The sequence below is a fragment of the Syzygium oleosum genome, unplaced genomic scaffold (assembly GCF_021117445.2).
Source record: "Syzygium oleosum isolate NSW1041296 unplaced genomic scaffold, Sole_v2.1 Sole_v2.21, whole genome shotgun sequence".
NCBI classification, from domain to species: domain Eukaryota; kingdom Viridiplantae; phylum Streptophyta; class Magnoliopsida; order Myrtales; family Myrtaceae; genus Syzygium; species Syzygium oleosum.
The window spans coordinates 2,220,326-2,243,804 of NW_026607505.1; the positions used below are offsets into that span (position 1 = coordinate 2,220,326).

General features: G+C 39.0%; 4 protein-coding genes across 4 annotated transcripts; 2 read left to right on the forward strand and 2 right to left on the reverse strand.

Moving 5' to 3' along the window:
* Window positions 1-2,436: 2,436 nt before the first annotated feature.
* Window positions 2,437-3,435, reverse strand: LOC115677487 (temperature-induced lipocalin-1-like). Its single transcript, XM_030600664.2, has 3 exons — window positions 3,391-3,435; window positions 2,944-3,270; window positions 2,437-2,681 (listed from the first exon to the last, which is right to left on the reverse strand). The coding sequence occupies exons 1-3, from the start codon at window positions 3,433-3,435 to the stop codon at window positions 2,553-2,555; spliced, it is 501 nt and encodes a 166-aa protein (XP_030456524.1). The 3' UTR covers window positions 2,437-2,552.
* A 4,146-nt stretch (window positions 3,436-7,581) lies between these two features.
* Window positions 7,582-11,348, forward strand: LOC115677486 (uncharacterized). Its single transcript, XM_030600663.2, has 10 exons — window positions 7,582-8,053; window positions 8,348-8,528; window positions 8,864-8,997; window positions 9,100-9,212; window positions 9,567-9,690; window positions 9,797-9,952; window positions 10,106-10,258; window positions 10,359-10,438; window positions 10,927-10,976; window positions 11,082-11,348. The coding sequence occupies exons 1-10, from the start codon at window positions 7,652-7,654 to the stop codon at window positions 11,207-11,209; spliced, it is 1,521 nt and encodes a 506-aa protein (XP_030456523.2). The 5' UTR covers window positions 7,582-7,651; the 3' UTR covers window positions 11,210-11,348.
* A 1,760-nt stretch (window positions 11,349-13,108) lies between these two features.
* On the forward strand, window positions 13,109-16,932 carry LOC115677426 (uncharacterized). Its single transcript, XM_056320761.1, has 3 exons — window positions 13,109-13,561; window positions 15,104-15,127; window positions 16,340-16,932. The coding sequence occupies exons 1-3, from the start codon at window positions 13,357-13,359 to the stop codon at window positions 16,639-16,641; spliced, it is 531 nt and encodes a 176-aa protein (XP_056176736.1). The 5' UTR covers window positions 13,109-13,356; the 3' UTR covers window positions 16,642-16,932.
* Window positions 16,933-17,823: 891 nt separating this feature from the next.
* Window positions 17,824-22,643, reverse strand: LOC115677352 (two-component response regulator ORR24-like). Its single transcript, XM_030600505.2, has 6 exons — window positions 22,009-22,643; window positions 21,379-21,531; window positions 20,737-21,141; window positions 20,570-20,646; window positions 18,806-20,056; window positions 17,824-18,187 (listed from the first exon to the last, which is right to left on the reverse strand). The coding sequence occupies exons 1-6, from the start codon at window positions 22,127-22,129 to the stop codon at window positions 18,116-18,118; spliced, it is 2,079 nt and encodes a 692-aa protein (XP_030456365.2). The 5' UTR covers window positions 22,130-22,643; the 3' UTR covers window positions 17,824-18,115.
* Between the last annotated feature and the right edge of the window lie 836 nt (window positions 22,644-23,479).

The following is a 23,479-nucleotide window of genomic DNA, read 5'->3' on the forward strand; positions in this document are numbered from 1 at the left end:
TCTTTGATATAAACCACTTGCATGTTAAAAACTTAAACCCTAAGTCGCGATATGGTATGAGCTTGGGAGAGCCCGAGTTAAGTCCCGAACCTAGACTTAGCACGTACCAGGCGAAACCCCCTTCTTTGCATGTGCGATAAAAAAAAAAAAAGAGAGCGGGAGGTCGGTCGCGACAAGCCTTACATTTCAAACACTCGAAGATTAAGCAAAGCAGGATTCGCAATTTACTTCATTGATGTAAAGCACGATAAAATGCATAGCTAATTTGGTCGGATCATCTCAAAACTATCCGCGAATTGTGTTTTTTAGTGAATGGATCAGCTAAGTTATTATATGTCTAAACATAAATTATTGAAATAATTCTATTAGTAATTAATTGTCGAACATACTCATGTCATAAACTAATATGTCTAGATTTTTCATTCTATATGGCTGTCATTAGTTGTGGCCAGAACCCTATATCTGATAGCATATTTCGTAGCCATTCAACCTTTTTACCAGCCGCCAGTAGTGCTATAAATTTAGTAACAAATACATGTTTGCTTTGTTGATGTCCAAGAGACTGTGTGTCAAGCTTGTGTAAGAAAAGAGAAGAATAAAAAATTATGAAGAAAGAGAATGTTGTGAAGAAGAGAGAGCCATGAAGAAGAGAAAGTTGTTACTATGAAAAATGTGTTATCTGGTCCTAGTTTTAGATAATCAAATATTTCATCTCTTGTCCCATTGGAATCATCGCCACTTTTCATGATCAACCTCTATTTCTTATCATTTCAATAACATCTATTGGTAATATGTACCTTATCGGAACCATCACTACTTTTCATGATCAACATAATGGGCCCAATGCCCATCCCAAAAACCCTTCAATTGTGGCCTTAAAGCTTCACCGCCTGAAGATGAAAACATAGAAAAATAACTAAGAAGATCGAAAGGAGAGAGAGGGAGACCGTAAGAATAACAAGAAGAGAAGGGGAATAAGAAAGAAAAAGCAGAGAATAGAAAGTGCAAGTGCATTTCAAACTTCTTGACGAGTTTGATTAACAACTACATTTCGCAACGCACGATAAGGATTTAAGCCATTTGTTCATTTAATCAGAGAAAATTTTGGAGTTAAATTACAAATTTGAAGTTATGTAAATTTTGAATTGCGATGTTCAATTTACGAGTTGTTAAATTGTGAATTTTTATGGAAATGATAATTTAGTGTGTTGTGGAGCCATAGGGGTTAGAGGGAAATTAATTCCGAATTACGATTTGATCGAAACAATTTTGTATAGTTTTGAGCGCAAACTCCACGCTGTGGACAGTTTTGAATATTTGTTTTGCATGAACATTTTGTTAGCGCATATAAGTCATTTTGTTGTCGAATAAGCTTAATTTAGTCGGTTTGTAGTTGGGTAACCATTTTACTTGATTTTGATATTGTTTTCCACTAAATTGATAGGATTTTAAATTTGTCGGCTTGAAATAACTTTCATGGTTTGTTTTAAAAATTTTCAAGTGAGTGGTGCTTATTTCTTCTTTAAATTCGTAAACTCGTGTCTTGAAAGTTATGGAGATTCGATATATCATGAGTTATTAAATATATGTTTTTTGCATAAAATCTGGATTGAGCATTTACTACTATTTGGTCCTTTGTGAATGATTTAAGAAATGATTTGAGAAACGTGTTAGAAAATGTAATATATGTTCTAAGTTTGAACCCGATTTAGGAAATCAATTTTGAAATGGTTTGTAAAATGTACTCTGACGCAGAAAATGGATTTTGGATTTGATTTGTCGATTATTGGACGATTATGGTTTCATGATCATTATCGATGTGAACCTAGTTAGTGGTTTCTGGATATACATACTGGTTTTAAGATAACCTTTTTGGCTGAGCTACCGGCTAATAATATGTGAGGATATTGTGAGGGGGATCTTGGCCGCCTTGTTACCTTGCGTTTTGTCATGACCATGATTGGATATTGAGCAAGAAATTAATAAATAAACTGGACAATTGATATTTGTTCCGATATTTGTTGATTGAATGAATATTTCTTATATGTATATGATTATATTAAAGTGATATGACTCATTTGATCTTGTAAGTGTATCATATACTAGATTAGAAACAAGTGTGTTCTGATATTGTTTTATAAATGCACATATTAGATGCTCCATCTACTTAAAAGAGTTATGTACTACTCGCTGGGCAGTGCTTGCTGTGTGATTGCTCGTACCATTCATCTTAAATAGTTTCTAAGTTCTTCGATTTGGATATATATGAGATTTCTAAGTCGATATTGATTTGTGTTTGGGACTACGTATCTCGGGGTGGAAGGATGACAATGTGATTCTCTGATTCTTGTGGGAGTTAAGGTGTGACAATCTATTCTCTTCATTTCATTAATAACTTCTTTCATATCCAAATACTTCTTCTCTTTATTATTTATTGACAGCATATAATTTCAACATCATCTTCATCAAGCTGCTGTAAAAGTTAAGTTTCCCAATTTCCCTAGGACGGACTTGATCCACCAAATGGCTTTGCCGTCCTCCTTGGATCCTTCTTATAGCGGCGGATGTGCGTCACTCTGTGGAGTTTTGTGGAGCTTGCTCACATCATACCCTTCATCAACAGCCTTCTGAACCAGCTGATTATAGATTTTATCATCTATATGACTCTTTCTGCTTATAATCTGCAAAAACAAAAATCCCACCGATTAGCCAATAAAAAAGTGAAAGAATCAAAAGAAAAAAGAAATAGGACCCAAATCACAATTCAGACAAACTGCCCGAGGAACCATCACTCACAAAACAAGAAACTATCCATTCTAATTAGACATGTCAAAATGGGTCATAAACCCATTTCTTAACCCGTTTGATAGGTCTAATTTAACTGTCTCCGACGGGAAAAAATCAAGAAAAAAGCTAAGGAAACTTGACAAGAAAGTTGCATACCCAAAGATACTTCCTGCTGGGCTGACCAACGACAGCATGTTGATAATCAGCATCAATGTACAAGACCCAGTAGTCCCCAATCGCGGGGAAGATGGCAAAGAACGAAGGCACATAGAATTTCACTTTGAGCTTGGCCTCGTTGCTGCTCGGGTCAGCCTTGTAGGCAGTGCCCCTAATGTACTCCCTCTTGCCATTGACCCAGCCCTCGTTCAACACATCCAAGGTCCCATCCTCCTTCAGAGTGTATGTGGCCCTCGTGTCCACGGCATTCCTGGCCTCAAAGAACGACGAGAAGGCGGCGATCTCGTACCAACGTCCCGAGTATCTCTTTAAATCAAAATCCTTCACGACCGAAGGCACGCTGTCTAGCTGGTAAAAGGGGTCGAGTCCAAAGTTCAATTCCCGTACGCACAGCACACACATGAACATAGAAGAGAGCAGCGGGACAAAAAGGAAGAGTCCCTTCACGACTCCCATCTCTTTCTTTGCCATTTTTTTTTTATCTTTCCTTGTGCTTGGGTTTTGAGGTAGTGAGAAGAAGGATTGATTTGTCTCGGGGTTTTAAAGGGTAAAGGAGGACATTTTTTTTTCTCCTTTTGGATTTTCTCTTTTTGGTTTTCCCTATTTGTTTCGGTTTCTTTATAAAGATTATTTCCCATTTTCCTCTTTCCTTGTTCTTGGGCGTGATGTGGGCTTGTTCTTGGGCGATTTTTTTTGGGAGTTCCCTCAGCGGATAAGGACAATGTAAAAGCAAATCGAGATCATGCACCTTGTAATTTGTCAATTTCTTTTTTTTTATAAGAACTGAAGAAGGGTCTCAGGGTTTCATGGGGAGAAGGAGAATCTTGTTTTTCTCCGTTTGGTTTTCCTGTTTCTCTTTTTTTTATTTTCCTTACGCGGATGCGTTTCTTTGGAGAAAAATGATAAGAAAATACATTTTTCGGGAAATTATTTTCAGAAAAATAGTTAATTTTCCTTTGTTTGGTGATATGTCACCGAAAACGTTTTCTAGTATTTGGATCTCATTCGAAAAACGATTTGAATCTAATGATTCTATCTTAGTAAAAAAATATTCAAATTTTCAAAAAAATTATTTTCTTTATTTTTCCTTTTTCTTTTCCTTCTTCCTCCTCTGTGACCAAGCCTCGGCAATGGCCGCGATAGGCCACTAGCAAGGGCTGTCAAGGGCCAACCTGGCCAGCCTCGAGCAAGGTGGAGCTCGCCGAGATATGGCGAGTCTTGAGCTTGCCGATCTCGCCTGTGGCCGATTGCCACCTGTCGCCAAGACCTAGCGACAGGCAAAGGAGAAAGAAGGAAAAGAAAAAATAAAATTAAAAATTAAAAAATTCGAGAGAAATAATTTCGGAAAATATTTTCACCTTCTTATATTTAGGAATTCAATTTCCTAATTCTATGCATGAATATTTTCCCTAACCGGAAAGTGTTTTCGTTGGCTAATCATTTTTAGCGAACCAAATAAGGGAAAGTTCGCAAAACTAATTCCGAGAAAATACTATCCCTCAAACATACGCACCCTAAATTACTCTTTCTTTATAAGATTCTTCGCCATTTCTCACTTTCCTTGTTAAGGGTTTTGAGGTAATGAGAGGAAGAAGGGGTTGTCTCAAGGTTCACATGGAAAAGGAGGATTTTTCTTTCTCTTTTTGGTTTTCTTGTTTCTCTTTTTTGTTTTCCTTATTTGCTGCAGTTTCTTCATAGGTATAATAGCACAAATATAATCTCTAAATTTTTATTGAGATATGTTCAATAGAAGTCCTAAAACTTGTTATAAAAGTGCAATTAAATCCTAAAACTTGTGAAAGGTGCAAACGAGTCCTAAAACTTGTCAAATTGGTTCAATCGAGTCCCAAAGTTAACACTGTCTAATTCACTAACGGAAAATGCTGACGTGGCTTTGAAGTGTCTTATTTTATTAATTTTCTTGAGACATGTGCCAATGGTGTGACATCCAACAAGCGACATGTCAGAAAAAGTTTAAAAAATATAAATTAAATTAGCAAAAAGCTCTAAAAAATTTTAAAAAAAGGAAAAAAAACCCACCTCTGGTTGTGGCTTTTTCTTTCCTTTTTTTCTTTTTTTTAAAAAATTTTGTATAGCTTTTTTCTAATTTAATTTATATTTTTTAAATTTTTATGACGTGGCGCTTGTTGAACGCCACTTATCTCACGAAAATTAATAAAATAAAATGCGTCAGTGCCACGTCAGCATTTTCCATTAATAAATTAAACGGCGTTAACTTTATGATTCGATTGAACCAATTTGACCAATTTTAGAACTTGATTGCACATTTTGTAAGTTTTAGGACTCAATTGCACTTTTGTGACAAGTTTTAGGACTTCTGCTACAATATCATCCCTAAGCTTTTATTTCATGCAATGTGATCCTTGAACTTTGGCCTAATGTGCCATACCACCCTGAAATTTTTAATTTATTCTATATGATCCTTAAATTATTGGTAAATGTTTAATGCGGTTCCTAAACTATATGAAAATGTTTGAAAATTCATGAATCATATTGAACATTGTACTAAAGTTCAATGATCAAATTAAATGAATTAAAAGTTCGGAAACGATGTTACTCAATGGACCAAAGTTAAAGGACCGTATTGAACAAATTAAAAGTTTAAAGACGACATTGTACATTGAAATAATGTTAATGGATTATTTATGTCATTTTTCCTTTATAAGATAAGGTGTAATAGCGAAAAATAGGGAATGAGATTTTGGGTATGATGTGGACAACTGTGGACGTTGTACTAATATTCTTGGGCGTTTCTATTTGGGAGTTTTCTCGGAGGAGAATAAGGATAATGTAATGGCTGTAGTAATCCAAGCCTTGAGGAGACTGCATTATCTTGGGTGCAAATGGCGAAATTCTACTCCGTAAATCAAATTCTTGCAAGAAATTGATTTCTGAATTTCTTGAAATTGATTTTGGAGGAGAAATCTGTTTGGTAAAACATGACTAATTCGCTTCCAGAAATTGATTTCGGGAACGAAATCTATTTTGATTTGTTGATTTTTTTGCACCTAAAAAAATTAAATTTTACTCAAAGTGGTGGCCACATGTATTATAAGCCATTCGTAAAGTTTTGATTTTTTTGATTTTTTAAATTTTTTTTGGCACCTAAAAAATTTAAATTTCACTCAAAGTGGGTACGTATTAGCCATTTTGTAAGTTTTGAATTTTTTAATTTTTTAATTTTTTGGGCACCCTTAAAATTTAAATTTTACTCAAAGTGGGTGGTTCTGATATTCTAAGCCATTCTATGAAGTTTTGAAATTTTTATTTTATTTTTTATTTTTTAGCACCTCAAAAAATTTAAATTTCATAAAAGTGGTGGCGTGGTATTTTAAGCCATTTTGTGAAGTTTTGAAAATTTTTATTTTATTATTATTTTTCTTTTTTTTTAGCACCTCAAAAATTTAAATTTCACCCAAAAAGGTGGCATGGGTATTTTAAGCCATTTTGTGAAGTTTTGAAATTTTTGATTTTTTTGGGCACCTCAAAAATTTAAATTTCACTCAAAAATGGGTGGCACACGTATTTTAAGCTATCTCGAAGTTTTGAAATTTTTTATTTTTTTATTTTTAAAAAATTCACCAAATTTCATATTTTCCAAATTTGACTTTTTTTTATTTTCCTGAAATTTTTATGAATTTTTCTAGAATTTTTCAATTTTTATGCATTTTCTGAAAAAAAAATTTGTGAGAAAATATAAGAATGAACGAATCGAAGCTACAAAAAGTAGCTTCTCTTTTCTTGCCAAAACTCATTCCGAATCAAAAATGCATTCTGGAATCAAGAATGCATTCTGGAATCAAGTATTTTTAACAAACGCATTTTTATTCCAGAATGTAAAAATCGCTCCCGAATGCATTCCGGAAATTTTTTAACAAACATCATTCTATTCCGGAATGCATTCCGGAACAAAATTTTTATTCTGGAATACATTCCATGCGCACCCTTATTGTCTGAAAAGAGATTTTCATGTGATGATTCCATTTCTGCATTACGTTGGCCCATTCGCATTGCCGCGCTTGTGCCAGCATTATTCCATTTCTGCAGAGTCGGTGCCTGAAGTTGAAGTCATCAGTCATGTTAGAAAAAATAATTGATAATTAATTATAAAGAAAATGACACAAATAATCCCTTAACTTTAGTGCAATGTTTAATATGATCCATAAACTTTTAATTTATTCAATGTAGTTCATGAACTTTAACTCAATGTGTAATGTGATCCCTAAACTTTTAATTTGTTCATTGTCGTCCCCGAACTTTTGGTGCATGTTCAATTTAGTCCCTGAATTATATAAAATGTTCAATATAATTTTCTATTAATTCTTGTTCAGTAACTACATTCATCATTTTAATATAGTTCAAAGACCTTATTGAACATTTACTATATTAGGCTAAAGTTCGGGACTCCACTGAATTAACTAAAAGTTCAATGACTACATTATATATTAGGTTAAAGTTTAAGAATTGTTTGTGTCTTTTATCTCATTGGCATGCTACTATGACAACATGTCATAATTTGTAAAAGGAAAATCGGGACTTCCTTTTCAAGAGATTCCAATCCTTCTGGCTAACTGGAAATGAAAAGGACGGCTGGCTTGTTCACTCACACATAATAAAAAATCAAGGAATCCTGGAGCGGCAACCCAAGATACTCGACAGAAACAAGATGATGATGATGATGATGATGATGGTGCTGATCCCATTGTTCCTCTCTCTTCTCTCTCTCCTGCTCTTCACTCTCCCTGCAACACTAGCTTCACAATCACCACCAGTTTTCTTCCCCAGAGCAACCTATCAATCTTCTGCACTGGAACAAAACGAGACCCCTGAGACAAAAATTCCCTACAAGACCCAGTTTTTCCCACAGATTCTTGACCACTTCACATACAAACCCCGGAGCTACAAAATATTCTACCAAAAGTATCTCATCAACAGTCAGTTTTGGCACCATGGAGGTCCAATCTTTGTTTACACAGGGAATGAAGGCAACATTGAGTGGTTCGCTGCTAACACTGGATTTTTACTGGACATTGCCCCCAAGTTCCGAGCTCTCCTGGTTTTCATCGAAGTAATTTTTCAATGCTTCTTTACTTTTAGAGCCCCCGAGAGTCTACTAAGCTGGAAAAAAAAGGGGATAAAAATTGCACCTTTATGCTATCTCATGAAGCATACCGCAAAAGGGTATCTTAGTGCTCTTGAAAAGATTAAATATGCATTTGGGTTTCCGAGAAAAGCTTTGGAATGTTAGGATATGATTTCACAAGAAGCGACTGTCAATGAGCTAATCCAAGCCATAGTTTTCTTCTTTTTTTTGGGCTTTTGGGACTTTTGGCTGATGGGTTTGTTTCTCGTATTTTTTCAGCATAGATTCTATGGAGAGTCAATGCCATTTGGGAAAGACTCTTATAATTCTGCAGAGACGGTGGGGTACTTAGATTCACAGCAAGCTTTAGCTGACTATGCCGTTCTCATAAGGAGCTTGAAGCAGAATCTGTCTTCTGAAGCTTCCCCTGTCGTTGTGTTTGGGGGTTCCTATGGAGGAAGTAAGCTATCTGATTTTGAACTCGTTTTCCTTCTTTTTTCCCTCAATGATCTCTTTTAGGAATGGGTTTTTGGTTCTTGATGTCTGATGAAACAGCATGAATGGTACAACCATAATTAAAAGTGCCAAATATTGCTCCATTTCTTTCAAGAACTAGCAATAAATGAATCCCTTTTTTTTTGCAATAAATGAATGGGAGGGTCTTTTAGAATGATGAGCTATTAATGCGCTTTGTATATTTTAAGGTTATCCGCATTTTATGAGATTGTGATGATAGCCACCCTCAAAGAAAAGGCTGATGTGCTTATTTACTAAGAGATGTTACTTCTTCTCCAGTGCTAGCAGCCTGGTTCAGACTGAAGTACCCTCATATTGCAATTGGAGCCCTGGCTTCTTCAGCCCCTATCTTGTATTTTGATGACATCACTCCACAAACAGGCTTCTATGATGGTGTTTCCCAGGATTTTAAGGTGGTCTCGTCTCTCCTCGCAATTCTCTGCCGTGTGCATGTGTTTATAAAGTTGTTTCTTTTTGTTCATCTTGGTGTTTGTTAATTGCAATTTCATGTGTAGTCTGTGAGCTTGAATTGCTTTCAAGTGATCAAGGGAAGTTGGGCAGAGCTAGAGGCCTTGTCATCTCAAAGGCAAGGTTTGGCGGAACTAAGCAAAAACTTCAAATCTTGCAAGTAAGCCTTTTCTCCATTCACTTTTTATCGATACAGGGAAAGTCTAGAGCTCTTAACAGTGAGTGTGTTGAACTTACCGCACTAGTGCAAGTTAAAACCCTTAAAACAACATACAACGACGGCGACAACTATAACAAAAGCCTTATTCTACTTAGTGGGTTGGGCTAAAATAATTAAGAATCAAGTGTCATACAGGAAATTGAAGGGAAGCACTTTCTTTTTACCTTTTAATTGTGAGTATGCTTCCAAATTAAAACACAACTAGCATGTACTATCGTATCACGACCTATTAATCTGCTTTAAGATATTCATAGCTTCGAAATTCCTATCCTTTTGATTTTTTTTTACCTTCAGAGGCCTCCACTCAGTAGATGCAGCTCAAGACTGGCTATGGTCTGCTTTCGTCTACACCGCAATGGTGAACTATCCAACTGAAGCCAATTTCATGATGCATTTACCTGCCTATCCTGTGAAGGAGGTACGATCTAAATGCACTTGTCTAACCGAATCAAATCTGGTGAAGCCTCTAATGTGGGATGTCCTTGTTCTAATTTTTTTTTTCTTTCCCATTGTTTTCATCGAAGATGTGCAAGATTATTGACGCACTTCCTCCTGGAGAGACGAAGCTAAGCAAGGCTTTTGCCGCTGCAAGTTTATACTATAATTATTCACAAACTGAAAACTGCTTTAACATCGAACACGGATCCGATTCTCATGGCCTGCATGGTTGGGATTGGCAGGTTAGAGTCTCCTCTCAACTTAAACCCGACAACAATCTTGTTTCTACTATCTGTAGAATACAGCAACTGAATTAGATTAAACCGATCAAGTACCAGCGGTTGATCACGAGATATGTCCCGACTTGATCTAATCCCTTTAAAGTAATTGTGCAGGCTTGCACGGAGATGGTCATGCCCCTGAGTTGCTCTAACGAGAGCATGTTTACTCCATATTCCTTTAATTACGATGCATTCGCGGAACAGTGCAGGCAGAAGTATGGAGTCACACCTCGGCCACATTGGATCACAACTGAATTTGGTGGCAAAGTGAGTCAAATAGTCTAGTCAGTTACATGCTTCGAACATAAAGTGCCATTCCATTAAAAGGCTAAAAAATATCATCTTTACTATGTTCTTTTTTCTTCAGCGAATCGAGTTAATGCTTAAGAGATTTGGCAGCAACATCATATTCTCTAATGGGATGCAAGATCCTTGGAGCAGAGGAGGGTAATCACTTCTTTTTTCTTCTCCTTCTCTTTTGAGTGCTGCTTTTATACTGTTTTCTTGTCCATGATATCATTTTTAACACACCTACTGTTTGTATCATCATGAGATGTTAACAATCTCACTCACGAGTATGATACTACCTCAATGATCATGCGCACACATTGTTGTGCGGACATTATTCTCACGAATCAGGCAAGCACCTACATTTAGGTTCTGAGACTGACAAATTTGCGGGTTACTTTGTAATGGCTTTTAGGGATGATATTGTGCATCACAACTTTTGGCCCCTCACGAACTTTTTCAGACACACGAGACAAACTCAAAGCACGATTGGAGTGACCTCATTAATGATGTAAAGCACAATTATATTTAGAGCTGATTTTGTTGGATCATCTGAAAACTATCTGAACATTGTGTTTGATGCATTAGTTTCAACCGGTTCAGTTCGTACTAATCTAACCGGTGTCAAACTTCCACTTACTTCGCAGCGTGCTCAAAAACATATCTGCTAGCATTGTTGCTCTTGTCACTGAAGAAGGTACCAGTTCTTTTCTACTGTTGTTATATTCATTTCGTCCTTACCTTTTCTGTTTACCGCATGGTAACACTGAACTGCCTACCATCGATGATATGCAATGTTCAGGAGCCCACCATGTCGATTTTCGGTCTGCAACTAAAGACGATCCCGACTGGCTTGTTCAGCAGAGGAGGCAGGAAGTGGACATCATCCACAGCTGGATTGACGAATATTACGCCGACCTTAGATCATGATGAGCAAACGATGGTTCCAAAGCATGCCACGTTCAGACCCTGAAGAGCTCAATTACACTACTTCTGTATTCTCGCTCTTCTAATTCCGGAGTTTCTATAGATTGAACTTAAATAAATGTGAATGGCTGAACTGCGTTCATTTCGGCTTTCTCGATCTGCATAGAAGACGGTGCCTGCGTGTGCACGAGCGCGTGCACTTATCTGTAGAACGGTACGTTCTCCAGGCTGTCCGAGAGGAGTCAAATGGAAGTCATTGCGCCCGAGCTTGTACGCATGGTGTAGAGCAGGTAAGCAAAGTTGGCCGCCCCCTGAAATGGAAAATGGCTGAAAGGTTGCTAATGTCCGATCGCTTATTGAGAAGGAGAAGGATACACTAACAGAGTGAGGAATGATCGTGATCAGTTAAGCCAGCATTCACATTTACGTTATGATGGGTTTATCATTCATGGCTCGAAGCGAAAACCCGATTCGACTTGGAATTCGACTCGAGCTTGAAGTCCAACGACATTAGAAACACGCAAGTCGCCGCTCGATGTACATGTAATTAGGTGTGTGTAAAACGGATCGCCCGGATCAAGAACCGTCCGGACTGGCCGGTTTGGTCCAGTTCCTGGGAGTGTCGGTCCGATTTCCGGTTCCTAAAAGTGGAACCGGTGTCCGAACGGTCCGATTCCTGTTTCCCAGTTCTAAGTGAAAATCAATTTGGACCGGCTACATATACTTTTTTTTTTTTTTTTTTTCAAAAAAATTAGTAAAATGTAGACTAAGACCACGTACAATGCTTTTCCCTTGTCGTCGTATCACAATGATTCTTCACTCATGGTCGCTTCCATCAATATGTCAAGATTTGTCGCTCTCTCATTGTGGTGGGAAAAAAATAAAAAAGTGGACAGTTCCATGGTCCGGTGCGATTCCCGATTCTATGTCACGATCGCGAGGTTTTCATGTGCCAAGAACCATGCAACATCGACTAAGACTCCAATCCCTAATGAAGCTTCTGGGACATTCCCAAGGACAGGCGAGATGGTAATTGTAACGTGTTTAAGAGAGTTCTCGGCATAAATGCCGGTAGTTGGTGAATGAAAAGATGTGATCCTAGCCACTCGTTCAAGAGTCGACCAACGGATGTAATCTGAGGCCATCTACTATATAAATGTATCATCCTTCTCATTTGTATCTATCCAACTATAAAGTATTCTCTCCTAGTGGCCTCAATCCAAGGAAGCTTAAGTCACCATATTGTTCCCAAACAACTGAGCCGTGACCCCTACATGTAACATCATACTTATATTCTCGTCCTATTTCCTTGTACCCAATAGGTCCGAGCGAAAATCACTCATTATCTTCTTTTTTTTCACCGACGAATGAAAGAAAAGTGATCTATTCAAAAATTCTTATAAAAACATAAAGGGAAAAAACCAATAAAAAATTATGTCCACTGTCTCACATTTACCTTTAATTTTATTCTGTCCATGTGACACATTTGATAGATTTAGATGGACACAAGAAAGTATATCTTATTGACATGGCACTCATGTGATAACGTTATTTTGGCTGAAAAATCATCCGACAAAATCTTGACGGGTGGTAAATGGTTCAGGGGCTTTAATGTAAAAAAAAAGGTTAAAATAAACGTGTCATGGTAGACATAATTCGGGATTTTTAGTGTCGCAAAAAAAATTCACAATAAATATGTTACAACAGGAATGGTTCAGGATTTTTGATGTATTTTTCACAAAAATAAATATAACTGCTGGCACGTACATATATATCTACTAAATATTTTGCAATTTTGCCACGGGCCACGCGTTTTTGCAATTGGAAAAAATAACTGCTTTGACTGAGACTGAGAGTGATCATGGAAGAATATCAGAATTTATAAAAGAAAAAAAAATTCACATTTTTCACATGGAGGACGAGGAAGGAGAGAGGGAGAGAGGTAGATTCAGATTTCAGAACCCGTCTCTGCAAACGCTCGCCATAGCCAAAGATCTCTCCTTCAGCTGCTGTTCCTGCGCGATAGGGGAGGTGGAAGAAGAGAGAGAGAAAGAGAGAGGGCGGCGGTGGTGGATGCGCTGAGCGCGAAAGGCGACGGGCGGGCGGGGAAAGGAAGGAAGGAAGGAAGGGAGGAGGAGGAGGAGGAGGACATGACGAGGAGATCGGGCGCTTGCCTGCGGTGCTGCCTGGTGGTGTTCGCGGTGGTGTCGGCCCTGGGCGTGTGCGGGCCCGCCCTCTACTGGAAGCTCAAGAAGGGCATCAAGCTCGCCGGCGCCGACGACAAGCACCACCGCTCTTGCCCTCCCTGCGTCTGCGATTGCCCTCCCCCGCTCTCCCTCCTCAACATTGCTCCCGGTGATTCGCTGCCCCCCCTCTCGTGGCGTTTTGATATGATTGATTTGGTTTTGTTAGACATTGGTTGATTCTTTGGCGTGATTGGCGGATGCGCGTTCCTGGGTGCTCGTGGGTTTGAGTAGCTGGACTTGGAGATTGGGGGCGTGATTGATGGGTTTAGGGATGAGATCTTTGTCCATTGTTGCCGTTTCTGTCTGATTTTTTTGGATGGGTTGATGTCTGCGCACGAGAGGGAATGAAATGAAATGAAACGAAACGAAACTAAATTTGAGCTGTTCCGCATGTTGGGATGCGGACCGTGTTTTGTTGTGCGGTTGTAGTTGTCAGCTTGCTATTCTTGTTAGGTGCGGAGATCTGCTCGGACATTCTCTTCCTACCAGTTGGCTCTGGTGTGATGAGAGAACTAACTGTAGCAGCTGTTTGATGAGGAGGTTTCGTGTCAATGGTGGTGAATTTTTCTTATGTCATCTGAGCCATTGTAGAGCTTGTCTAGCAGAATTATTAGGACGTATGAGCCTATTGCAGGCTTAGGTTGATTGTATCACCATGTCTCGATAGCGTGTAAATTGACTGCAGAGTTGTCGGGACTAATGTGAACTAACTTCGGATTGAAAACGGGAAGATTTCCTTGATTGAAGCACTGTGAGGCGTAATGAGAAGTGGAAAGATAAACAATCTCCTCTGAACCATTCGTCTGTACCTGTGATCTAAAGTTGCATTTTCTCCATGAGTATGTGGAAATGCGTTCTCATAAGAATCTCCAAGGAGTTCCTCATTCAACCCAGTTAGCTAATAACATTGTGAAATGGTGTTGAAGGCTACTAATTTCACACGGAAAAGGATTCTATTTTCCAAATTGTAGTGATGGTGATGTGGCTTGTTCACTTCGTCCTTACTTTTTCTTTGCTAGCTTTCTAGTTGAATGGAATTGCACCTTATCTCCTTCTGACTGTGGGAAAGAAAGCTCGAGCTACGATGATAGAAGTCCATTGGTTTCTTCTATCACCAGGAGTCATCGGGCTCTGACATTGTGGTGTGTTTGGAAGAACTTTTGCTTTTAACTTTTATCTATACTATTATTTTTAGCATTTGCAATGTGTCTTTGTTCAATACTCAATACTTGAAACCTTTAATAAATATAAAAGTTTGCATTAAGCCATTTATAGCGAAATAACTCGTCTTGCTGATAAAGTCAAGAAGTATCTTTTGATTTCTACTGTTGAAACAAAAACGCCATGGAATTTGTTAGGATGGTTTCTTCATGGAAGGCTTTTTTTGAAGGGTGAGTGGTTTTGCACATCTGGTCATATGAGCATACATGCTCATCTTCGCAACCTTTCTCTGTGTACCTTTGAGCAATTAGTCACATTCGAGTGATAAGTCGCATTCTCTCTCTTATAGTAGCCTATGTTGATTTGTCCTTTAGACTAGTCTCTCTCTCTCTCTCTCATGTTAATTGCTGTATCACTATGTTCGATAAGATGCTGGAAATGTGTTATTAATGTACTGATTCTTGGTTGAATATTTCTGTCACTCTGGCAGGGTTGGCAAACCTCTCTGTTACAGGTCAGTTCTCATCCTGCCTACTCTCATTTTCTTTTTGGTCAGACTGCCAACTCTCATTTAACTTTGGTTTCTCGCACACTTTTTTTACATACAAATTGCAAATCTACTCTTGAATATTTGATCTCGTTCTTAGTCATTGGGTTGGACAACTATTGAAATAGCTTCACAAGTCGCTAGTCAATTTCTTGTGGGAGCTATTTGTTTGAGAAAGCAACTTAGCATGTAAAAAGATGTCGCAAAGCTCATCTTGCTCTGTCACCATCCAATTGTGATTTTCTTGTTCACAATATGTGCAGAATATAGGCCTCTCGTCAGATGTGGTGATAACCATTAATTGCAGATGAGAATCATTTAAGATAATCTTGACTGCAGCAGTGTTAGGCTCAAAACAGATTTCTTCGCTGATCCCTGTTCCTTTTCCCTCGTCATTCGTCAATGATGGTTGTTTTGAATATATATATGCACAAAGAGACATCTTGAACTATAGGAAGCATCTCATTTGCTAGGGATAATGTAATAATTAGGGGTGAGTATGGTCCGGGTGGGTGGTTCCTACCCTGGAACCGGGAACCGCCCACTAAGGACCGGTTTTGAAAAATTGGAGCCGAGAACCGCCCGTTGGTTCCATAGATCCACCCGGGAACCGGACCGCCGGTCCAATCCAGTTCCCGAGTAGGTCCATGAAACTGGTCCCCAATCTCTACAAAATTACATTCATCAATTGATGTCATGGTGAACCTAAATTTATGTGGGTACTTCTTTGCAAGGGAAAATGTAAGAATAATAAAGAAATTTGCATGAGGGTCTTTGCTTATCAAACACGAAATGATACTATGATTTTAGGATGAATACTCCCATTTGGACATTTGGTTCCATCTCTTGCTTATCATTTGACACAAAATAATATTGTGATTTTAGGATAAATGCTCCCATTTTTTTTTAAATATATATATTGGTCCGGTTCGGTCCGGGTGTTCCATGCTTGGAATTGGGAACCGGACTAGTACTCACCGTTCCAATAAATTGGAACCGGTAACCGCGGGTTCTGGGCTAGTCCGGTCCGGTTCCGAGTGGTTTCTGGTTTTTTTGCACACCCCTAGTTATAATAGTGGCTTTGAGTCTCTTTTTGCATTTAAGAATTTCAAATCTGGTTTTTATTTGAAACTTAAGGATCTGAAACTATAAGTGCTTTCTCTATATTGAGAAATGCAGATTGCGGGAGTAACGACCCTGATCTCAAGCAAGAGATGGAGAAGCAGTTTGTTGATCTTCTAGCGGAGGAGTTAAAGCTGCAAGAAGGCGTGGCTGAAGAGCACATTCGCCATATGAACATCACCTTTGCCGAAGCAAAAAGAGTGGCTTCCCAGTATCAAAGGGAAGCAGAGAAGTGCAACTCTGCCACAGAAATTTGTGAGGAGGCAAGAGAGCGTGCGGAGGCATTGTTGATAAAGGAGAGAAAGGTGACATTGATGTGGGAGAAACGAGCCCGCCAAATGGGCTGGGAAGGGGAATAAAGACCAAGTTAATTTTTGGTTCATTTCACCTCATGAATTGTACAACTCGCGGCATCAATACATGCAATTAAGCAAAACTGTCGAGGATTGTCACTTTCCTCCTTCCGCTAATATCCAACGTGAGGGCACCGTGCTGGAGAAGGGGGAGAAGAGAGAAACTTAAGCTATCACTTTACATATAATGTATGTGTCTATTTGTGTACCGTAAAGATGGTGCAAGTTTGTCATACTCTTGTAGGATCTTCCTTTATTGTAAAACCAGATGTCTTTCTAATATTATCATGTTAAGCATTCTCTAAAAAGAAGCATCTCACGATGCTCAATTCATTATGTTCTTCCCTGCAAGGCAGCATCTGATGATAGGGATCTTGTAATCAGGAACGATGGGCCACTTGGTAGCCCACGTTTATATTGAGAGGGAGAGAGAATTTTGAGAGTTGAAATTCGGCATCTATAGGATTTAATAATTGGGAATTTCAAGTATTTTCTTTGGGATCTAGACTTTGATCTGAAGCTACTTTCACAGCAAGTTGCAATGGCAAGTCTCCTCTCCAGAGTTATCCTTGATTCTGCCGACTGGAAAACTTTCCACGACGTGTATTATCTTGGCATAAACAACTCAAAGATCTCTCGTTTTCACATTAGCTTCAACCCTCCGTCAAGTGCAAGGAATGTATTCCCCTTCTTTTTTTTTGGTACAACTATCTCATACTCAACAAAGGTTAGGTGTTTAGCATTATCTACATCCATTCGCCAAAGGTCGGGCTTTGAGAAAAATCATTATTCTTAAAGCCATGGAACAAAAAGGATGTAATGCCCCAATAGCACAGTCGCAGACTTCGTACAGCTCTTGGTTCCGACAATCTCCTGTTTGAGCAGAAGATTATTGGATGAAGTACAAAATTCTCGGATAAATTGAATTGAATTAGACTATCAACCTGAAGTAGACTGGCTGTGAATAACCTGATTTAAGGCCATGGCAAGTAGCAATATTGCAACCAAAGAAAATATGGGCGAACCAATCATCGAAGTAGAGGCATATGTGCTAGTTTAATTAAGAGTACAATAGCAAGGGACAGACTAAAAGAGGAGATCCACAAATGGTTCTCTTCCCATTCAGTGACATGCCCCAGTTTAATTAACATCAGAATTTGAGTAGACAACTGGTTGCACCTGAAGAAATAACTCAGAAGGACTTGGGTGATAACATTGTTATCGCAAATGGATCGGAGACAGAAACATAGATATGAACACAAATCTGTCAGATATTTGCCAAAAACTTCTAACTAAACAGGAATGCAACAGAGTTAAAGGAAGAAAGATAAGTGCTAAAACTAGAGAATACTAAAAGCATACAACAAAGTCGGAGAAGATAATTAAATCTAGACAGAAAACACTGAAAAATTACAAGTGGACTCAAACTTCTCGAGGAGGTGCTGCGGTCATCTCCCTTTTTGATGGGGCAGCAATAGCATCACATGCATGATCCAATAGAGTAGGTGCCCAAGCTGAAATCTCCATTTGTGAGGACGGCCTCATTATGCTCCTGCACGTTAATGAAAAGGTCTTAGAAATTCATAATAAGTTCGAGAAAGGTATCCCGAAAGAGATTTATGGTTTTACATTGTTTTAATTGACCCTGACACAGAGTTGCATATCTTGGCATATACATCCACTATTTATTTTCATAGTAATGACAGAGCCACTAAGAATACTGCAAAGAGTGGGACCATTTCAGGAGTATCAAGAATCCTCAAAAACAGGATTTCTGCTACATGTAGCTAATATTTCTCATTGGAGACAGCTTCATCACTTTGATTAAATATTGCTCGTCTATGACAGATTTTATTTTTTTTTTAATCCGAACTTATGAGCTAAGAAAGACCAAACAGGATTACATCCTATTTTTCTTAAGTTTCCTTGAACCGTTTCTCCTTTATATTGGTGAAGAGGAAATTGACGTCTTTACTTCTTTTGGTAAGTACAATACTGATGTCTTGGCCGTACATGAACAAGGATTAGCCAGATGTGAAAATTAAATATAGTTTTGCCAATCCAAGGCTCCAGCTAATTCCATTCATTAGAACTCCTACCTAATCATCCAACTAAGCTAAGGTTTTGGGTCAAATCACAGATACAAGCGCACAAGGATTCCTTTGTTTACCTGTTTGATCATTCCATCCATTAGCTCATCAAGGGACTCGAAACTATTTGGCATGAAGCCATCCTGAAACTTCGTTTGCCCCAAGAGGTAGTTTTCAATTGATCTTATGTTTGCCTCCATGGATACTGATTTGCCAACTTCTGCTTGCTGATAGAGAGGTGCATTGCCAGAATTTGATTGGACAGCAAAAGGAGCATCCACACTTCCACTTCGCAATGAACTTGCCGATCCCATATTCTGGATCAAAGAATCCATGTCACCATTGGCTGGTACTACCACAGAGTCAAAAGTACCAAAACCATGATTGAAATGGTGTTGGTAATTTTGGTTATGATCTTCCCATCTTGATTTTGAAGATGTGAAGTCCACATTTTGAATAACATTTCCCAGTAGCCCAGCTTGACATTGCATGTCTCCTCTAGACTCTCCTAGAGCTGATGGAACGGGACTAGTAGAGATATTATTTGGGCTGTTATGGACAAAAGGAGTGGGCAAAGTGAACTTCTCAGTCATATTCGTGGGAGTCACCGGACTGCAGTTAAAGGGCACTGTCAATGGAGTAGGATTTGCTGAAGGAAGCTGGGGTAACTGAACTGCACCGTGCCAATTTTCATTGCATCTACTTTTATCGATAAAGTTACATCCACCAACAGCGCCAACGTTCAGGGTTTCTGATTGCAAAGAAACTGCTCCAAAGGAAGATTGTATTCCGAATTCATCCCCACCACGAGTTTGCTGTGGGTTTCCTTGTAAGAGCAAATGGCTGCTAGGGATGCCATGGCTAGGGTTGCTAGAACTGCTGGCCGTCACCCGGTTATCTCTGATGGGGGAAACTTTAAGGGCTGTGGGATTGTCGAATTTAGCGATGTCTCTTATATGAGGACCTGGCTTGCCATGATTTGGCTGAAGCAAGCTTGTATTTTGGCTCGCAGGTGATGGATTGGGCTGGAGCTTTCCAAGAGAGTTGATTGATTTGCTGACATTCTGCAAAAGACTTGGCTGAATTGGCCCCGAATTTGCAATCCCTTGCAAGCCTAAACCAGCAGGCGAGTTTAGTCTGCCTAGCATTATGCCCTGTGGATACAAAGAAGTACCAGAAAATCTTCCTGGCCCAGCCAATGTTCGAAAGTCTCCAAAACCATTCAGTGCAGTCATGCGCATGTAGGATGGATCTTTCGCCCCAAATGCAGCAACTATGTTTGCTTGCTGGCTCGCAACATTGCTGATTCTTTTCAAGTAAAGCCTGTATTTCTGCAGAGTAATAACCAAATCACCTTCTAGTTCTAGCCGTCTAACTGACAGTTCCAGAATAAGGCTACGATGTTGTCCTTCACTGCATCTAATCTAATACTATGTGAGCCATGCAACATAAACTCAAATAATCCACATTAGCAGGCACGTATCATTAGCGAGAACCATTAAAATATAGAAGCCAATAAACCAATTCTAGTTACTATCAACATAAAAATGCCATACATGACCTAATCAGAGTTTATGGATTTAAAGCTCCTACGTAAGATATGACATTTGAGATTCTAACATATTTTTCTTTGTTTTGAAAAAGTAAGGAGCAACACATGTTCCGACATTTGGAACACAATGTTTTCCTGGCTTCTGGGAACTCCAAATAATGTCCACTCTTCCTAAAACTGCGTACATGTAAATATAATGTTTGAGGCACAAATTAGCTGCTGTGCAGGCAAAAGGTTGCTGTAGAAGCTAAATAATATGCAGGGATGTAAATGTAAGGAAAAAAATCAAAACCTGCAGATGGCTCGCCACATTCTCCCTCGTAAGCCCTTCAACATTCATCAGGTCTAGGATCTTTTTTGGAACAGCCTCTGCATTAAAAGTGATATTTGAAAAGCCTGTTAGAGGTTTACTGAAGAAATGAAATTCACCCCATCTTGGTCAAAAAATAAAAAGCTCACTTTCAAGGCCGAGCTGATTTACAGCTGTAACAAATTTCCTATGCAGATCCACAGACCAAACAACTCGAGGCTTCTTTTGGGTCGAGGGATCGTCATTCTCATTCTCATTGTCTTCACCATCTTCTTCTTCTTCTTCTTCTTCATTTTGATCCTTTCTTCTCTTGTTGAGTTTCCCATCTGGATTTGCAATTGTTATCGCTCCTTGCGCGCCCGGTCCAGATTCACCATTACCCTTGTCTTGATTTGGCAACTGACTTTGGTTCTTTGAGGTAGACTTCTTTCTCCTGATAACATGTTGCCATATGTTCTTGAGCTCTTCCATTCTAACCGGTTTCAACAGATAGTCACAAGCACCATGAGTTATCCCCTTCATCACAAGCTTGGGATCGCCATAAGCTGACAACACTGGAGCCAACAAGAAGGGAAACCAATGTTAAACTTTGGTCAAATCTCATGATTTCCGCACATTGTGATATCGCAAAAAACAATAAAAATGCAGTCAGCTGATAAAAATTGCAACAAATAACAGTTGAACAAAGCCAAGCTAGAGACTTTGCATTGAATCATATTCAAACATTCAGCTAACTCAATAAAAAAAACAAGAACTTTGAGTCGTCAAAAGAGAATCGAGTATGAACTTACTGATCACAGGCAAATCCATTTCAAGCCCCACGAGTTCCAGTAGCTTGAAACCATCCATGTCAGGCATGTTCACATCACTGATAACCAGGTCGAACTTGTCCCTGTTCTCCCTTAACATTTTCAAGGCCACGATTGCCTGATTTGCAGTGGTAACTGTGAAAACCAGCAGCCAAAATGGTTAAAAATGAACTCGGTTTTTCGACTCAGTCAGAAGAAGAAAACCGATGAAATGACAATCCAGAGAAACCAACAGTTAGTCTGCAAATCAGCACTAATTCTACGAGAGAGGAAAACATGTCGGCCATGGTTATGCAACTAGATATTAGGCTCAAAGAGCCTGATCAGATTAACTTGACACATTGTATAACTCCCAATTAACGGTTCCAAAACACACACGAGGTTCTGACATCTGGCGAGTCTCATCAATTTTTTTTAAAAAAGCATAGAAAATCGACAAATTTAATTCGAAAGATGATGATGATGATGATGATGATGAACCCATCTCACAATATGAAAGTCAATTAACTACCAAAAACCAAAGCACCTAAAAGAAACACAGAGATAGAGAGAGAGAGAGAGAGAGAGAGAGAGAGAGAGAGAGAGAGAGAGAGAGAGAGAGAGAGATCTCACCCTGGTATTGGCAGCTTCTGAGCAGATTCTCCAGCACTTTCAGGCAAGTTGGGTCGTCATCAACGGCAAGCACTCGCATGCCCACCGGAAACCGGTCATTCCCTCCATCTTCCACCGTCATAGTGAATCAACACACACTCAGAACACACAAAGAAGACACTGGAAAACAATTTGAGCGCCCAGAATCCCAATCCCCCTCTCCAAAGAGAGGCCCAATTACAGTGCCTCGAAGAAGGCAAAAAACGATCTCAAAGAGGAGAGAGAGAGAGAGCGAGAACAGGACAGAGAATCAAGCTTGAGCAAAGTCTCGAAATTTGACCGCAGGAGAACCTCTCTGGAGGCTTTCCCCCAAAACCCAGAAGCCAAATTGGCACCAGAAGAGAGAGAAGAGGGACGCTAGAGAGAGAGAGAGGGGGGAGGGGAATGAGTCAATGATGGTGAGATGGGCAGAGCATTGCTGGAGAAGAGAGAAAGTGGAAATTTTTTGTGCCCAATTACACGGAAATCTATTGGCCGTTGCCGCAATATTTTAATTCCGTGCGTAATTATTGAAGGGGCATTTCTCTTTTCTTGAAAAAAAGAAAAGAATTTAATAAAGCTTCACCCTTTCTCTCTCTCTCTCCCCTGCTTCCCCCCCCACCCTCTGATCGGCGTGGCTTCTCTCTCCGCTCTGCCGCGAATATCAAACCCTTTTCCCCTCCTCGAAAGGAAGATAAAAATGGCGCCTTTACCACGGAAGAACTAATCAAGAAACCCAGTGCAGAACCCCAGAAAAAGGCCGACGCTGTGGCACAATCATGCTCCCACAGTCGCACAAGACTTCTGCTTTGCTGCTCAGTTTGCTCATGTCATTGACCTCCCCTGCATCCCCGTTTTGGTTGATTCCTCTGGAAAAACACAGCACTTGCTGCTTCTTCTTTCCACATTCATCTGACCAACATCATATTTATCAGTTTTCCTTATAAATTTCTTGCCTTTTTCTCTCTGATGTGCTGGTTGGAACATGAACCGGAGAGGGGGAGAGAGAAATATGCATATATAACTTGCTCCTGCAATATAAAATATGACAGACATTGATATATAAAAATTTTCTTGACCATGATGATCACCAGGATGACGCGAGCATCAGTCAATGTACTTAAAACTAAAATTTTACATTATTGATGTCGGTATACGAGGAAGTACAATTATTGGGCTGAGGTTGTCTCTGCTTCCTCTTGATCAAACAATGGGATATAACAATAATTATATGTGTTTTTTTCAATCAATATAAAAAAGTTTAATATCACGAAAAATCACAAACTAATTTACCTATGATAAATTTATCCTTCGTTAATTTCCGTTAAATTTTACTGTTAAATTATTGAGTTAAATGACATATGATAGCTACCGTTTGTCACAGGTGTACCAGTTTGTAATTTTTCATGAAATTAATCCAATTTAACAAAAAATAACAGAAAGTTGATTTGTC

Coding starts and splice junctions, on each gene's coding strand:
- LOC115677487 (XM_030600664.2), bottom strand. CDS start 3,435: ATGGCAAAGAAAGAGATGGGAGTCGTGAAGGGACTCTTCCTTTTT. Junction 3,271..3,390: donor TGAAGGGACTCTTCCTTTTT/GTCCCGCTGCTC, acceptor TTTGATTTAAAG/AGATACTCGGGACGTTGGTA. Junction 2,682..2,943: donor CCAGCAGGAAGTATCTTTGG/GTATGCAACTTT, acceptor TTGTTTTTGCAG/ATTATAAGCAGAAAGAGTCA.
- LOC115677486 (XM_030600663.2), top strand. CDS start 7,652: ATGATGATGATGATGATGATGATGGTGCTGATCCCATTGTTCCTCTCT. Junction 9,691..9,796: donor CTGCCTATCCTGTGAAGGAG/GTACGATCTAAA, acceptor TTTTCATCGAAG/ATGTGCAAGATTATTGACGC. Junction 10,439..10,926: donor GATCCTTGGAGCAGAGGAGG/GTAATCACTTCT, acceptor CTTACTTCGCAG/CGTGCTCAAAAACATATCTG.
- LOC115677426 (XM_056320761.1), top strand. CDS start 13,357: ATGACGAGGAGATCGGGCGCTTGCCTGCGGTGCTGCCTGGTGGTGTTC. Junction 13,562..15,103: donor CCTCCTCAACATTGCTCCCG/GTGATTCGCTGC, acceptor TCACTCTGGCAG/GGTTGGCAAACCTCTCTGTT. Junction 15,128..16,339: donor GGCAAACCTCTCTGTTACAG/GTCAGTTCTCAT, acceptor TGAGAAATGCAG/ATTGCGGGAGTAACGACCCT.
- LOC115677352 (XM_030600505.2), bottom strand. CDS start 22,129: ATGACGGTGGAAGATGGAGGGAATGACCGGTTTCCGGTGGGCATGCGA. Junction 20,647..20,736: donor AAATCAGCTCGGCCTTGAAA/GTGAGCTTTTTA, acceptor CTTTTAATGCAG/AGGCTGTTCCAAAAAAGATC. Junction 20,057..20,569: donor ATGTGGCGAGCCATCTGCAG/GTTTTGATTTTT, acceptor ATTACTCTGCAG/AAATACAGGCTTTACTTGAA.